The 18,632-nt window shown below is 40.1% G+C and overlaps 1 protein-coding gene across 1 annotated transcript in view; it reads left to right on the top strand.

Moving 5' to 3' along the window:
- Positions 1–8: 8 nt before the first annotated feature.
- Positions 9–18,632, top strand: part of ece2a (endothelin converting enzyme 2a) — a gene marked incomplete at both ends in the record, with an annotated part of 65,823 nt that continues 47,199 nt past the window's right edge. The window contains one exon of the mRNA XM_083889548.1: positions 9–168. Coding sequence (XP_083745674.1) covers positions 9–168 — 160 coding nt within the window. The remainder of the gene's footprint in view (positions 169–18,632) is intronic.

Here is an 18,632-nt window from a genome sequence, read left to right as displayed (position 1 = left end):
AAGGGAAGATGGACCACCTGCCAGAGCACAACGCCAAGTACAAAGATGTCGACTACTGGGATGACCGATACAAGACGGAGCAGTGTTATGACTGGTTGGGCAGTTTCTCCAAATTCCAGCACCTTCTGGAGAAACATGTCAAGAAGGAAGACGCCATTCTCATGCTTGGTGAGTACTTGTGTCATTAATTGTCCTGTATATGTATTCGCGCCACACAATCCTGTAGAATCCAAAATATTATGAACCGGAGGTCGTATTGCAACACTTTTGCTTCGTGAACTGTGTGAAAATTAAGCTTCAGCTCCACTCCCTCACATCCTGTGACCCTTCTCTATTCTGTTGTCAGGTTAAGCAAAAATGCACGTGACCCTTTGTCCTCGTGAGTATCAGATACTATCGTCATGGTTTTTTCCTCCCAGTCATTTGCATATCATTGTCCTTGTGCGCGACGGCGTGGACGTGACCTGAATGCTTTGATGTAACGTGTATTAACAGATTGAACACCTGATGTGTCGACATCAGCTGCATGACAGGCCGTTAAACTCGGGCCCAGGAGACCTGTCTGCAAACAGCATTCATTTCACCAGAATACATTAATGTCTGCTCCAATACATCATCCATCTGTCCGTCCATCTCATCCACCCATCTCATTTAAATAATTGCTAACTAACAAAGGGAAATAAGTTGTTGTTCAGTGAATGTTTTTGAACAATTACCGTGCAGAACTTTGGATCATTTTTGTTGTTATTGCGGCGCTATTATAGCGCCTTAGTGTGGTACCTCAAATCGCATTGGCTTGTGTTACAGTGTCAACAAATCATGATGTATTTCCTCTTGAAATTCTACATAGTTACACATTATTCTTTGTTATTTTATTGTAACATTGTTTGTTGTTTGTAGACCTGACACTTGGAGTGAAAGCTTTGTTCATGTCCACAAGGTGTCACTGTTCTTTTGGAAATGAAGCCAAGTTGGCTTGTACCTGCAGTACAACCTTTGTCATGGCTGTGTGCATCTCTCTCAGTACAAGGTGCTACAGAAACATTTGAAGCATGAGCGCCGAGTTTCATTTTGTGACCTAGAGTTGCATTAAATGTAAAGCAGCTGTTTGCACTGTTAGCACAAAGTCAAATTTGACCTTGTTGTTTATTGGGTGCATTCTAAGCAAGATTGAGGGTTTATTTTTCCCCCCCACACAGATCGCATATTTAAGTGTTGCCAATGCTGATAACGGAGTATGCGGGCAATTTACGGAAACTTAATCAGTTTTACTTGTGATGAAAATGAGTACACTTTGATGTAATCACCTGTGTTCGGATGCAGTTAATTTGACAAAGACTGATGGAAGTGGTAGTTTTTTTAAATAATTCTTGTTTTATCATTCTAATTTCTAATAGACAGATGCCAGTTTGTTGAAATACCACCTTTCAGGTCTTTAGTTGTGTGACTGTTTTACCTCCACAGACACATAGAGGGCTATGGTGGTCTATTTCCTGCTCATATGACTGTTGTTTATGCATGCACAGTGCTGTTTTTAGGTTTGTTCAATTTGTGTCAGGGTGTGACGGGGGCTTTTGTGTGTGTGTGTGTGTGTGCATGTATGTGGGGAGCTGGAGAGGTTCTCAGTAGCTTAGTGTGTTTTTTTTTTTTGCTTCTGCTGTTTAAATTCCTGCAAGGCTTTAGTTTTAAAATATACAGAAACTTAATGACTCCCTTTCGGTCTTCTTCTTTTTTTAATTTGGATGATGCTCGTCTGTAGCCGTGCTGCTTCAAAACTGTATTTCAAAGCATGAAGTCAGAACGCTGACAGACGGTCTCACTTTTTCTCTGTGCGTCATCGGCACACCTACAGCAGAGGCGTGAGTGGGCTCACAGACTCTGGAGTCTGACATATGAAATATCTTTTCCATGCCTCTCTCTCTCCTGCGTTACACAGCAGCAGACTCTTTCTTTTATTGCAAACTGATTTGTGCTTAAAGGAGAGCCATTATATGTGTTGAGAGCTCTCATCGTGGACAGCGTCGCTCTATTTTTATGTCTCTCTCACAATCGTGGAATCGCACGTTTCTTAGCGGCACGTGTTGTTGCCGTCTTTTTCAACAACGCACATGCACAGATAAGGAGCTATATATGGAAAACCCACTTAAAACATGCGTGAACTCGCACGTGTTGTACACATACAACAGCCCCCCCCCCCCACACACACTTTTTTTTTATTAAAAGCACTCAAGTATCGCCGTGCTGCTCACACTAACCCTCACTTCACTGTGTGAATCCAGAGAGACTATTGGCTCGCATGAAATGACACAATACATTACCATCATCGCCACCGGGGTGGGGGGGGGGGACCTGGACATCACTTGGCAGGGAGGAATGGGGGACGGGGGGGGGGGAGACGTTAAGAAAGACCCGAGGCACTGTGGTGCCATTTGTGTGTGAGATGTGTGGACAATGGAAAGAGAGATGGTGAAGGGAGGTAAATTACTAATCAGGTTTGGGCCACTCAGCTGCCTCACATGGAGGTCATTTCCATTAAGATAATCTAAGCAGCACAGAGGAATGGAAAGACGGGAGGAAGAGATGATCAATGATGCAAGGTCTAATGCTTTGCTGCCTGCCGACGACAGTTTTAATGTCTTTCTCCTTCCTCTTCTCCTCATGTGAATCTTTTAATCTTGTTGCAGTCTTTATCCGCAGTTTGTCGTCGCTCTCTGAGCCTCCATTTCCATAATGCTTGTTTACCTGTTTTTCCTTCAAATGCCTCTTGTCCTCTTCTCCTCATCTCACTGATTTTTGCTCCCCACCTTCTTCGTAACCTACTTCCGCCTCGTGATATTATTCTCTGTTACAAAGCAGAGTCTGTCAGTCTCCTCAGAAAGACACACATAATCGTACCTTTTTAAGAGGTCTGTAATAATCAGAGATCAAACTGCATATTATCATCTCTGCTTTGTATAAGTGTGCAATCAATAACAACAGTAACAAACTAATCCATGAATTGAGATAATCCACATTAATTAATCTCTACTTTCCCCCCTTTTCTCATAAATAAACAGTAGAAATGAATGATTTTCCCTCTTTTCTTTAGTGTTATGTAAAGATGAATTCTCAAAATGGCATTAAGTATTGATCCTCTGGTGCATCGTGATCCAACAAGTGGCAAAATCGTTTCACAAAATCAAATCATCTGTTTCCAGGCTGTGCTGCTGACGCCCACCTCTACCCTGTTGACATGAGGTCATATCGGTGTTATTTTTGCTTTAATATAATGCAGGAAGTTAATGTGAGATCTCTATCCCAACAACTGTTTGAGAAATAAGAGAACGAGCTGCGTTCAGTTTATTTAGAGCACATAAAGAAATGCTTGATTAATATTCTGGTCTGTTAACTCTTGCGTCTGTGCGGAACTGAGCATGTGTGTTGTATGTTTTGAATTATACCTGAATTTAGTACCTGCTAATGTAATGTACTGAATAGGGGTGAGTCAAAATATGGGTGTGGTGATATATATCGTTGTACTTCCTTACGATAATCGATATGCCAGGGTTGATATTTGAATTAATACTGTACGTTAAGGTGCGTTAAAGTAAACAGTTCCTGCAAGTTTCACTTGCCGGGCGTTTCTTCTTGACGTCTCCTCATGGTGGCGCTGCTCAAACGAGAGAGGGAAACTTCCTCGGAAGTTACTTTGCCGAAGAAGAGGGAGTTTACAGCGGGATAATGTGTTCAATACATAGACTTTATGACCTTTGTTCTCTATGTTGTGACTAAATAGAGCCTTTTTTTTTTTTTTACTTTTCACGTTAACTTTCTGTTTTCTTCAGTTAGACAGATATCGTCAAGCATCGTTATATGATTGTCTTGCAATATATTGATTAAAGCCACTTTGAATAAATATCTAATTGTGATTATTTTGACTGAAGTTGCGATTCGAGGGATTAGAGGTCATTTTTACATCATTTGAATTACGGATAGCCTGATTATCGGCCGGGCCGATTATCATCTGCTTTTTTTAAAATCCAATGGCCGTTAAGAGATCAATTTATTTATTTAAAATTTCAGTTGGGGAGCTTCCTGCAATTTTGTTGGAATTTTAAAACAAACAAAAAAAAAAACCTTTAGCATGTTGCAAATCTGTTTAATAAACATATGCTTAAAGGCATTTCAACGTTAAAGTTAATTGTTGGTGTTTGTATCATTCAAAATGTTGACGCCAATATTTTCACTTTAGCTGCAAATTAATATTAGCTCCAAATATCGGTTATCGGCCTCCTTGACTACTCGTAATCGGTATTGTATCAGCCCTGAAAAAACAAATGGGTCTGTCTCTAATTTGAATAACATATTTCAAATGATTACTGTGTGATGTTTGTGCAGATTGATGAGAAACAAAGTCTGTAGAATATGATGTGTATGGGCCAGGACTGTATTTAATCTAGAATGGTAATTTGACACACATTTTGGCTTTAAGAAATACTGTGCCCTCTGTGATTTGAAAATAGGCCATATTGGGATTTGGATGAATTTTTCAGCCCTATCGTGATCCATGTATCGAATCGTGTGGTACCCCTAGTTCTGAAATAGGTTTCCTGAAATTGGTTTTCTAGACGTCTATGTATTGTATTGCTGTTCTTCTTACTTGAGTGATGCTGTAATAGTTTAGTATTTCATTTTAAATCATGTTAAATCTGTCCAGATGGAAAATAACCTCTTGGTTCACTCTGGCACACTACTAAGTGATAATACAGAAAAATACATGTATATTTTGATTGTATAACTTTGTGTGACATAACTAATGTCCATTATTGTTGGCTGGCTTGGTAAGCTGCAGGGCTCCAGGGTTGTCGCTCCTACCTGACCTGCATGAGTGCGAGCAATGATCGGCTCGCGCTCGGTCCAGTTCCCTCCTGCCGCACAGCCCTTCTTTAATGGCCCGCTCTGCTCTGGGCTGCTGCCAGTGATGTAATGACCCCATGTCTCCCAGTGGTCAGTACTCATGCCTCCCTGCCCAACGGCGAGTGGTGGTAATGATGTAACAGCTCTTTTTCTCCTTCAGTGTGTGTGTGTGGGGTCGCGATTTGCAACCGAGTATCTAGTGCATCTCTACATGTTGACATCAGTGCGCTGCAGGCACACAGGACATGACACAAGGACACCTATCTGTTAGGGTTTGTGAGACGATTAAAATGTATAAATTTGTCATATAGTGCAGACAGACAATTCTACATTGTTTTTTAGTAACCCTTTGACTTGCCTTAGCAGGAAATACTAAAGGTTTGACACATGCAGTTGCACTAAATGCTCTGTGATCTGCATATTTTCTGATTTAAATGGTAAATGGTCACTCAAAGCTGCTTTATTTGCCATTCACTTTTTCACTCACACTTTCTTATGTCAATCGATGTTTACTTTATAGACTTGCAAAAGAGAACATGACCTACTCATCTAAATGTGCTGCATTGCGGTTTTCGATTTTTAGCTCACCTACTGACATTGTTGGCCACTGACTTCATGGGTCCCTTGAGCTTCAGAGGATGACGTAATCGCTGTTTGTTGGCAGGAATAGTGTAGTGTGACTTTTCAGTCAGCTGATGTATCACTATGTGTGTCACAGTGCCCCCAACTACGATGACATTACAAGTTTTATTAAGAACATTACTGCATGGTAACAGAATGCAACCTCTGAAAAGTCCATCTTTTTTTTTTTTTTTTTTTTTAAAGGGGAAATTATGCAAAATCAACTTTTTAATCATTTAAATCCTTATATTTGGGACTTATTTAAAACTCTGATATGCTTAAAGGAACTCTGGATGCCCTATCAGTTGGCAAAGTGTGAAAAAAGATGACTCACTCATGTTTTTGTGGTCCTCCTCAGTCACAGGATATAGTATAGGAGATAAAACGTGATGTTGACTTCCGCGCTCATTGAGACGTCACAATGTGCTAGTAGTAGTAGTATCCAGTATTTTGATTAAACTGCTGCCAGGGTCCCTGGAACAGGGGTGGGCAGCAGCCGGCTAGTCGTCACACCCCTCTTCCATGCAGCTCTGTCCAGGGGGTTCACGCTGGTCAGGCCGCACACCTTCATGTCCTTCCTGACACACTCAGGAAGGACAAATTCCTGGAATTGTTGTTTCACGGAGCTCTGCTTTGTCCATAAAACACACGAGAGTGCTGGCGAGGGCAACAGTATCTGAAAACCGGAAGTCCGTGAAAAGTTCTATTCTTGGCTCCACAGTGCAGCAGTTCTACACAAACTTCCAGCCTCAGACTCGGAGGATTTATCTGTCCAGTGGATACATGTTATATATGACGGCAATGTGCCTGCTAGAGCCTGCAAATGATCACTTTTCCAAATGTTAACTTTCTGCTAGCTCCCAGAAGCCTCTGTGGCTGATGTCATTTCCTGTCCCTTAAGTTTCGTTTTACTTTTTTTTTTAAGGTGGACCTAAAGAGATTCTACTAAACAGAGCGTTCGGAACAGGGTGATTGAACTGCTGTGGTGCTTCATCCTTATGGTATTTCGACCAAAGCATGTCACAGACATGTTCATTAGGACACCAGGGAACTAGTTTAACTTGGAGAAATAGGGGATAATATGACTCCTTTAAAGTCCCCCCTCTGCCTGCAGCAGGCCCCTTCTTACTCAATCATTCCTCACACCTGTCTTCTCCTCTCCCTCCTTCATCACGTCCTCCCGTCACCTTCTAGCACTCCGTTCTCTTCCCTCATCACCTCTGTCTCATCTCTCTCATTTTCCTCATAGACAATTGCCTCACTTGTGCTACCCCCAGCCTTTGCCTCTGCCTTTGTGTCAGTGTTTGGTATCGAAGGCGTCCACCTGTGTTTTCTGAGCCAGCCCTGTTTATATATAGCTGGAGCAGAGGTGTTTACAACAGTGCTGGGAGCTGTGGTAGACCCAACGAACTGCTGGTGGGTTATTGTGTGCAGGTACACCTCGTTTTGAAATTTGCATCCCACTAGAGATGTGCACGCTTCCAGAGAAGCAGTCGGTCACTGCTGCTGTTTGAAATGTGCTATACCGAATATTATATTATGGTCTCAATTTCTCCATTCGCAACATAACAGAAGTTCTTTATATAGTGATCTCTTGCACATATATATTTGGAGGTATAGTACATGAATGTTTTACGTCAGATTTGTGAAATACACTACCATTCCAAAATTTTGCGTCACGTAGAAATGTCCTTATTTTTGAAAGAAAAGCACCTTTTTTCAATTAATATAACATCAATCTTAAATCGGACGTTATCAATCGTAATTATTATGATTATTACAGATTTGAAAATGTTAACCTTTCTGATTAGATATGTGTGTGATGTTGTAAGCTTCCCCTCATTTTTATTTTCTTCTTGTTGCCCTCTTTTCCTCCTTACACTCCTGCATCTGTTTCATCTTTTTCACACATCCTGTTTTTTTCTCATGTCTCTCACTTGCTGCGCCGCCAAGCACTTGCATGCAAGCCTCCGGAATAAAAGAACCAAGAGATGAGCCTCGGCCATTTCACAATGGTCCTTCCTAGTATTGATTGCAGCCCTCCCTTTCTCTGGCAGTTGGAGGCGGAGCATATCTGATCTGATGGGCTTGTATCGTCGTCATCGTTGTCCCAGTTTTTGCTGGCAGTCGCCACCTACTGTAGTTCATTCACAGGAGCATTGGTTGTGTATATTTGACAGTGGCTCAATTCTGGCATTGAATATTGTGAAGGATACAGCACGTGTGTATTGTGGGGTGATGATGAGCAACAGGGAGGGGAGAAATATATTGTTTTTACTGTCAGGAGCAAGGTGATGAATTGATAAATGGTGCTGCTCAACGGGGGCTGTTTTGTCTACAGTGTCATCTGGCTTCAAGGAAGCGATATTACACACACACACTCACACATGCGGGTTTGTGCAGCTATTTGTCCATGGACATTTCAAACAAGCCATTATCCTAACCTCAACCATCACAGGTGAATGCCTAACTCTAACATTAACCTAACCACAACTCAAATCTTATCCCTAAACTTATCTAAATCCTCAGAAATGAGGATTATTGTCTGTGTTTATGTCAGAAAAGGTCCTGAAAAGGCAACAAGTACACATTATACATATATAATATGCAGTACTACAATTACACACAAAATTCTTTACCACAGGTGCAGTGTGTTGTGTGGTTTGAATGAATCAATCATAATATAATATAATATAAGATAAGATATGATAGTTTTTTATTTTCCCACAAAGGGGAAATTTATGAATGAATGAACAAATGAATGAATGAAAGAGAGAAAACCGAGAGGGCAGAGGAGAGTTGCCTGAGGCATATGAATTCTTATTCCCAATCCTTTTCTCCTCTCTTCATCGCCTCACACTCACCCTTCCCTCCTTACCTCCTTACCCTCCCCTTTTCTCGGCATCAGGATTGGCTGTCTTCGGTTTTCCGGGAGCCCTCGACATGCAGCAGTCACTAAGTCAGAGGGGGCAACCCTCCCTCCATCACACCCCCCCCCCCTCCTCTCCAGTTTTTGCTGCTGTAAGGAGTGGTGCTGTTTATGAATGAATCAGCCTCAAAGACACAGAATGTGAATGGAAAGAGAGAAAAAAAGAGGGGGGGGGGGCGAGCAGATAGGGGGTGCACACGGGCTGAATGAAATGCTGCAAAGCACGGAAAAGAAAATTGAGAGAAAAAGAAGGATGCTGAATGAAAATCACAAGCGTGGGAGGGAGCAAAGGCGGTGTGTTGGTGGAGAAAGGTGATGGAAGTGAAAAGAATGTGAAATAGCCAGGCTCCGCTTCCCGTGCCCCTATTTTCTTCATCATCATCATCATCATCATCATCTTCATCATCATCATCATCATCTTCATTCTGTGTGAGCTTGAGATGATGTCCACCCTCATAGGTATGCAGCTCAGGCAGAATCCTGGACCAACCAGGGTGTGCGTTGCCAGTGGGAATCTCCAATACCTACTATAACACACACACATAACATGCACATGTACACACATTTACGAAAGCTACTCTGCAAGCTGTTGCTGCATGCTTTGAATAATAACGGGATTACCCAGGCAACCAGGCTCGGATGATCGATGGGCCTGGCCCTGATAAACAGAGCACAGCATGTGTGTGTGTGTGTGCCACAGCGTCTCTGATGTTGCAGTGGGATTTTCTTTATTCTGGGGTAATTAGAAGATATCTTATTATCTTATGTGTACACCTATTTAGGACCTTTTCTGGCATAACCCCAGACCTTATTATGATCAGAAAACCTTTTTCTAATGAGGCTGAACCTAATTTCTGAAGAACTGCTTAATATTAGGGCTAGGCTGTGAATTGTGTTTAGGGTTCGGCATTTGCTGTTTAGGATTAGGGATAAGGTTATTTTGTTAAAGTTTTCCTAATGACTGGAAGTCGATGCAGAATCTAAAGAAGAATAGCTGTGCAAACTGTGTGTGTGTGTGTGTGTGTGTGTGTGTGAGTTGACATTGAATGCCCTTAGAGATGGGGCTTGTACGGCGAGTCGTTTCACATTTAATCGTTACTCAGGAGGTTCACTACCAATATCTGTGAAATCATTGTTACTAGTCACAATTATAGTTCAATATATCCATTAATAATATATATGTGTGTGTGTGTATATATATATATATATATATATATATATATATATATATATATCTATCGATATAGATGCATCTATCGATATAGATGCATCTATCGATATAGATGCATCTATCGATATAGATGCATCTATCGATATAGATACATCTATAAATATATCAATATATATCTATATATATATAGATATATATAGATATATATACATAAGCATATCTTCAAATGTCTTCAACATATATATGCACATACATACACATAAATAAATATAAATATATGTATGCATGTATATACATACATATACATGTATAATATGCATACATACATATATATAGATGTGTGTATATGTATGTGTATATGTATAACACGTGTATATATGTATTTATACGCACATATGTGCATATGTGTTTATACGCACACGTGTTTATACGCATATATGTGTTTATACGCACGTATGTGTTTATACGCACATATGTGCATATATGTGTTTATACGCACATATGTGTTTATATGCACATATGTGCATATATATGTTGAAGACATTTGAAGATATGCAGATGTCTTTAATTTAGTTTCAGATAGTCATAATGAGTAGATATCTGAAACTGGAATTATAGATTACTATTCAGTTCCAGTTATCCGCAGCTGAATTGTAGATGTCTATACTGACAAACCCCATTCACATGTATGGCAAACGTAGTTTGAACCTTACCAATCTGAATAACAGATGTCTGTAACTGTAGTTTTGTCTCGTAGCAATGACATCACAGGTATCTACAACTCCAATTCATACTAGTCAGTCAAAATGATGTCACAGATGTATGTCATGGTAATTCCAGAAAGTCAAACTTGGCGATTAAATGTTAAAACTGCTTGCCATACGTGCCTGGACTGTGAGGGTCACACACACTCTCTCATCAGTCATTGACTTGTGTTAATAAAATAGTCGATGGGAGTAAAAAGGTACATGGCTGCTACTCACAGTACATATTATACAGCTCGCCTATGAGCCTGACCACTTCATTTGATTAAGCATGTGCTGTATGCAATTATATTTATGAGGGCTGTTGTTTAGTATGGAAAACATTAAATGGGGTCTTATACGGATGACTTAAAGACTGAAGATATAAAGGCAGATGGTAAAGACACCAAAGGAAGAAGAATGGAGAGAAATAAGTGTAGAGGAACAGTTGATGTGGATTTTTTTTAATAGAGAAATTAGCAGTGGTTGTTTGTGTGTTTTGGTCTTTAGGGCCTGGTCATACTTACGGCAGACATGACTGAGTGACTTGCTGTCTAATTCGTCAACCTCCATTAAAGGTTCCAGTTCCATCCCACATTAATTACTTGTTTTATCCAAACGTGCTAAATATTGGTTTGAGCTGCTGGGAAATTCTGCTCACACAGTCGATGTAAGTAGACTTTCATTTCAGCTTTCTTCCCAGAAACAGTGTCCACACTAAGCTGCATAATCCACTCAATCTTCACATTGACTTTTTACTTTGTGGACAATTGATTATCAATAAATCGGTTTGAGTGTTTTCCCCCAATGATTATTACAAGTTCTCCCGAAATGTGAATGTTTTTGGTTTCTTTACTTTATCTCTTTAAGATCCTACTCTCCCGTCAGGATGCACACACAGCTGCAGTTATTTTTTCACCCTGACGATTGAAATTTGACCACGTTTGTGTGTTAACCTCGCGAGGTGGGGAAGTTTTCAATAATTAAAGTTTTTGTGTAGTTTGTTCAAATCCAGATCTGTGATCTGTCATGATAATATGGGAACCTGAGCGGCCTTGGCGGAGGTTTGTGCCGTCTTAAGTGCTTTTCCTAGGATGTAATTTCATCGTGGAATTGGCAACTTGGGATGTTGTGACTTTCATTATAGAACATACCATAAATAAAGTAAAGTTATGATAATAATTTGTCATTAGCAGACACTGTGTGTGTGTGTGTGTGTGTGTCAGAGGGGTTTGGGGAATGTATTGGTGATTAGCATTCACACGGCCACCTCTGTCTGCACAGCACACTGCATCACATTACCCTTGCTCCATCCTTCTCTCCCCTCTCTCTCACCTCCGCTCTTTACTTCCTCTGTGTCTTTTTATGTTCCTCCGGTAAGAAGGAGGAGGAGGAAAAAGAAGGAGAAAGGCTGCAGAGTTGCCTCTCAAGTGCTAAGGTACTGTTCTGGAGTTTGCTGTACATTTGATACTTATATGTTTTTTTTGTCAGCTGCAAAGATCTAGAACACCTTTCAGTAGAGGTCCCTTAAAAAGTGGGAGGCACATCTAGAAAGTTTTGTAATTCCTACACCGTTCACCTGATTTGGATGTACCCTCAAATTAAAGCTATGCATTTAAAGCACATCTAGCACACCTGACTGTATGTAACGGCGAGCAACAACATCACAGAATTGTGCATGAAGAGCTTAAAGTGTCCATGCATTTGGTCATTTATAGGCTCAATGTTCAAAATACACATTCATTGCCTCATACTGTACCACTCAATCCTGCAGTGCCTCTCTTCATCCTCACTTTTACCTGTTTGTCTATATCTGCCACTAAGCCTGGTCTTTTTCTGACCTCTTTCCATACATGTCTCCTGATCACCTGTAAACACCACCTCTGTAGCCATGGCAACATAGCTTCGGTTCTGCCTCATCAATTTAAGCCAAACTATACTGAAACAGTAGGTGGTGGGCATGTTACTTGGCTATATACTGTAAATGACTTATAGATATGCACTGAATTCCAGAAATACTCTGGAGGTCATGTGAAGGGACTGTTTAAAACCTGCCCGATGTCCACTGAATTGCTCTGGACACTCTGTGGAGATTCTCCTGACAGCTCACTAGTCTGATATTTGGTTAATGGTGTGAGCTCATGTGAGAACGCAGCAGAAGAAACTCCTGCTGTTGTAAATGTGTCTCACTCAGACATTTTTTCACTCTGATTCTGAGCCCGGTTCAATTTGGGGAGTTGTCTAAAAGAAACGACAGACTTTAAAAGATTAAAACTGTGATAAGGTTAAAGGGGGACATATTATGCAAAATCAACTTTTTAATAATTTAAATCCTTATATTTGGGACTCTGGAGATCCTATCAGTTGGCAAAGTGTGAAAAAAGATGACTCACTCATGTTTTTGTGGTCCTCCTCAGTCTAAGTACAGGAGATAAAACACGCCATGTTGACTTGCGTGCTCACTGGGACGTCACAATGCGCTAAGTTCCTGGAATTGTTGTCTCACAGAGCTCCATAAAACACGCGAGAGTGCTGGCGAGGGCAATGGTATCTGAAAACCGGAAGTCAGTGAAAAGTTCTATTCTTGGCTCCACAGTGCAGCACAGAGTTCTACACAAACTTCCAGCCTCAGAGGATTTATCTGTACAGTGGATACATGTTATATATGACAGTAATGTGCCTGCTAGAGCCTGCAAATGACCACTTTTCCAAATGCTCACTGCTGTTATCTCCCAGTAGCCTCTGTGGCTGATGTCATTTCCTTGACCAAAGCATGTCACAGACATGTTCATTAGGACACCATGGAGCTAGGTTAACTTGCTGAAATAGGGGAAAATATGTCCCCTTTAATATGAACAATATTGGAGCACATATGGCGCTGCTAATAGGCAAGGAGTGATTTCTAATTATGTACTTGGGAGTGGTTTGAAGTCATTTTATTATTTGCATTTTGAATTAATGACACAAAGTAAATTGCTTTGCCGCATTATATAGCACAACAGAACGAATCTGCAGTTCACTGATGGGTTCTCTGTGTCTCAGAGCTTGTACATGGTTTTATAGTGTGTACCCCACCCAGGGTATCGAGCAGCTATTGCAGTTTCAGCATCACTCACTGTGTTGCTTGAACACTTGCATTAAATAATTCTGTTGGGTAAAAGCTGTGGAATTGGACAGGAATCTAAAGCTTTCTGTGCCCGTTTGCGAGAGAAATGCATCTTTGCTGTGGTCGATTGTGTTGCCTGTCAGTGAGAGAGAGGTGGTAGACATTGTGTTCCGAGTCACATTGTCGTCATTAACCTGTCGTCACATCGGTTTGTGCAGGGAAAGCCCCCTCAGCTAGGTAACGGCAATGTGTGTGTGTGCGTGTGTGCGTGCGTCATTGATGTCCCAGCAGCTCATGTAGCTCTCTGCAGTGATGCAGCGTTGCTGCGAGCCTGCTGTGATGCTGCAGAGTAAAGCACTTTATTCTCCTGTGACTTGCTGCTGATGTGTAGTTTGTACTTTGATTTTTGGAAATTCTATTTTACCACTGTTTAAACATCTCTATCTATTGCATATATTACATATACACAACACATCCTGTTTCTATTTCAAAATAAGAGCATTTCAGTGATGTGAATCATTCTTTTTTTTCCAGCATAATTGAAAGAGGATTTTGATTTAAGTAAAAATTATTTCAGAGACAAATTACATATCATAACCTAGCATGTTATGTACGTCCATCTAATTTCAAATTCAGTATTTCTTAAGTTGTGTCTAATGAATCTTCAGAATAAGATTTGAAACAATTAATCTATTAATCGATTACAAAATGAATCCTCAACTATTTCGATAATCAATTAATCAGTTTAAAGCCTTTTTCATTATTAAAAGAAGAATTCTGATTGTTTTAGCTTCTTAAATGTGAATAGTTTCTTCGCTCCACATAACAAAGAAATCATTAAAAATGAATCATTTTTTTTTGTGGACAAACAATTAATCGAGAAAATCTAATGTGCAATTTCACCATGAGTTCGTCACATTTTAGTTGAACAACATGTATGAACAAAAAAAATTGGTAATCCAAATTAAGGATAGCACTTTTTGTGTCCGGTTCCAATATGACAAACTCTAATATCGGTCGTTACAGACTTTATTTATGAACTATGAAGTTCATCTAACAACACATTTGTGCTGAGTCATTTCAAAGACACAAGAAGAAATGAACTGCCCAAACATGACTCAGCTGAAATGCTTTTCCTGATTTTTATTTACATTTTTACAGTCTGTGTATAGTGAAGCATTGGATTGGATGTTACATTTTTATCTGCCCAATCCAGTGATTTTGACCAGTATGGGATCGATATGGATCGATACCGATTCCCATCCCTAATCAGAATGAGCTTTAAGTGTAAAACGATTGATTTTAATTCAGAAAAAATTAAATCCATTGGTCACGAGTCTGTTCAGATTTCTGCATGACGCATTATGACGCAGTTTCTCTCAGTGTCTCCTCTCTTTATTGCCTGTGTGTTACTGTGGGCATTGGTGCAGCAATGAGCCGACCAGAGAGCCAATAAGAGTGAGACCAGTTAAAAGAGTACGAGGCGGATAAAATGAGGTTTCTGTGAGTGAGAGAGGGAGAGAGAGGGAGATTGAATTGATTAATGGGGAAAGCACTCGGTGCAGACTCTGGCTTGCTGAGAGCCACCTGTCCCCTCAGTTCCATCACTGCACATCACTGGACTTCCTCTCTTTCTGTCTCTGGGCTTTCAGAATGGTGTCTTTGGCAAAGTATTTTTATTTTTTCATTATCAACAAGATAATAAATTGAAATTTCCATATCACATTAACAACATTCTTGTTTTCTGAGCTGTCTGTGAATGTAAAAAAAACTATTTACTGTCAGGTTTTAGACAGTTTGATGTGACACAGGCTGTTTAAATACATAGTGAGTCATTTCTACCACTAGGGGACTGTCAATCAAAACGATAACGATAGATTTCATGTGGCATCCTGAGAGTTGTTGTCTTGTTTGGTTTACTGGCAGAGCTTTGATGGCACAATGTGCAGCAAAGGACTATGAGTAATCATAAGCCATAAAAACACACAGTAATAATAAAAACACACACAACACACTGATTAAGTTGTAGTACTGAACATTTTATTCGTCTGTCTGAATCAGACAGTTGCCTTGAATAGAAAAACAGATTTCTGTATATTTGCAACATTATTTCCAATCCAATTCAAAGCACATTACGCAACAATATATATATATTATTATTGTTGTTTTGAGAAATGTTACATATTATATTTTTAAGTCAGAAAATAATGGCATTTATATCTTACAAATAATGTTAACACATCCCAGTGATGGGACAATATACGATATTATCGCTTATCAGGATTGAACTTACACTTACATTGTGCTAAAAGTGGGTAATTTCTAGTATGTTAATCGTGAATGAAGAATAAAAACATTAATATTTCATGTGAGTGACTTGAAAATCCTGTCTAACCAACATACAGTCCTTGTGATCTATTTCTTATTGTGTGTGTGGAGAGCTGCATCTTTCCCATTCATTCGATAATCATCCGTGATCTTATTAAATCATTTTTGCCCCTGTTTATTAATTCGTTTTTTTCAGTCATTGCAATAATATCGTTAATCGCAATTATTTTGGTCAGGTTAATCGTGACTTTTAAAATCGTAACAACATGGCAATAGTTTGATAATAATTTTACAGGTCGGAAGTGATATTATGGCAATACTTCTTATTTCTAATTTCCAGTTTGGTAATAACCATAATGGTGTGGTAATATTGCAGTAATACCATGTCATTTCCAAAATAATCTACAGTTTGCTAATAAGAATTACTATAGTCTGTGTTATTACAAGCTACTATTGGTGATTACCACATATTATTACCATAATATTACTGCTTGTTGCAACAAATATCACCACTATGATTGCATTGTTACTGTACTGTAATGTTATGTTACCCATATTATTGCTGACTGATAATGCATGGATTGATAATGGGTAATAAGCAATACTTGTATATTTCGAATAGGGACTTTGCACAATAATGAGGATTAACATGTACACATGCAGGCTGTATCCAGCAGCTAATAACAGATGAGCGACTGCAGCATGTGCTGTATATTCCAGTTATCAATGACAGACGAATGACGATGCAGAATGTGTGATGCAGTGAGGCAAACCAGGACATTTCAAAGCGCTTTAGGTTCCAAAATGTCAACGTGCTTGTGCTAAAGTGCTCATTTTATTGCACGTAGAAGCCCAGTCCCGTGTGATTCGATAATGTCTGCTATACCATGAAAGAAGACTTTCATATGTCCTTATGGATCAACTCTATAATTGGATGTCGGGGAGAGACGGACTACACATAAACAAGTTAGTAACTGGAGCTGAAACTATTGATATTTCACTGTTAGGTGAATGTTTCATCGAAGTGGTTCTGGGGAATGATGCCCCACAGCTCGTCCTGATTAAATGGCCCTTTTTTATGTGCCGTACTAACTCACATGGTTCATCATGGCTGATGATATGAGATGGTGTGTTGAGTCTCACGCCGTGATCACCGAGCTCCACTAAAGTGTAACAAACCACGTGTTCATGCGTAGCCTACATCCGCCTGTACAGGGACTCGCTGAGCAGATGGTCTGCCACAGTTTGTAATACTTTGCTCATTTAAGCTTCAAAATTGGACCTTGAATACCACACTGGCTCAAAAGAAAGGGTGTGAGACATGCTTTGTTAAGTCAAGTGAGACCGAGAGCAGCAATCCCCCTGAGTTTTGAGTCCAGTGCTTAGTTTTATTTATCAAGACAATCCCTCCCTTCCCCACTGTATTAAATCATGCTGGAGTCTGTGAGAGCACTAAAATACAAATCTACCATCGCTTGTTGCCATGACTACCTGCTCCCCAAGATATTTATTTTGAAAACACATGGTTATTCATCTATTTTACTTATGGAATGTAACAAGGAGGTGGTGTCCTTGTTGCTGTGTGTGAGCTTAATGAGGGAGAGAAGGTGTCCAGTGCTGTGTGGCATTGTACTAATGCCAATGCAGGATAAAACAGTTATTGCATCACTTTATAGAGCACGCATTGGCATTCATCTGACTAACTCTGTCACGAGCAGGATAGAATTTGCACACCGCTAATGGCGGAGGACGACTCCACCCTCTCTTCTTTTCCCAAGTATGTCGGGGAACTACAGTGGCCTTGGCATACCCGAAAGGATGTCAAAACTTTCCACTCTCTGCTCTTACCTCTTCCCTCCTTGTTGTTTCATGTACTGATGTATCTGGGTGCAGTCACACTTGCATGTAAAGAAAGACCTTTCTAATGCTTAACATATGCTATGGCAGAAGAAAAAATTATTTTATTATATACATTTGTACTGTATATAAAAAAAAAAATAGCAGCACTTGCACAGTGTTTCATTTAAACATGTGGAAACAGGCCCGCGGTGTCCGACAACAGTCCGTTGTTGGCAGGATGGGCTCAGTGAATGCTCTGTATATCTGTTATTCACTTCATAAGAAATAAATAAATAAAACAAATTTAAAAGACCAGAAGGGAGGAGAAAATATTGGGAGAAATGAGGGAGTTAAGCTACAGATTTTCACAAATCCCAATGTTGGGAGTTTATCCAGACCTTGTGTTCCCATGCAGATTAAATTCAATTCACACACACACACACACACACACACACACACACAGATGTATTTTTAAAACCCTGACACATCAACCACATCATCTCTGTGCCCTCCTTATTTTTCTCTTTATCCATTTTCCTCCCTTGAATTCCTTCCTGGATCCGCATAGTCTCCACTTCTCTTTGCATGTCTCTCTTCCCGTCGTCTCTAAATGTTTAATGAATCATCTCGTGTCTTGTCTTTTACTCCCAGCTCTTTTTCCTCAAACCTAAACTGCTTTCCCCCCCACCCTTTACCTTGATTCAGTTTTACTCTCTGCTGTTTGCTGCCTCCTCTCTACTTAATGCCGCTGCTCTTATACCTCACGTCTGTCTTGCGTTATCTGTCTATCTGTCTCTGTGTGGCACACTGTGCTTTTTTTTATTTTTTATTTTTTTGCTCTTCATTTCTCCTCTTCTCTGGAGTCTGTTGCTCAGGTTACATAATGTACATTAGAGAGGTGCAGGGAGGAATGATGGAAGTAAGGAGTTGGAGGAGGCTAAGAAGTGGTCCTCTGCCTGGCTGCTCTCATAAGAAGCCTGATGTTCTCTCCTCTGTTTC

This window comes from Microchirus variegatus (assembly GCF_963457635.1).
Source record: "Microchirus variegatus genome assembly, chromosome: 5".
Lineage (NCBI taxonomy): Eukaryota > Metazoa > Chordata > Actinopteri > Pleuronectiformes > Soleidae > Microchirus > Microchirus variegatus.
The sequence above is the reverse complement of the archived record's forward strand: the minus strand, read 5'-3'. Positions and strand labels throughout refer to the sequence as shown.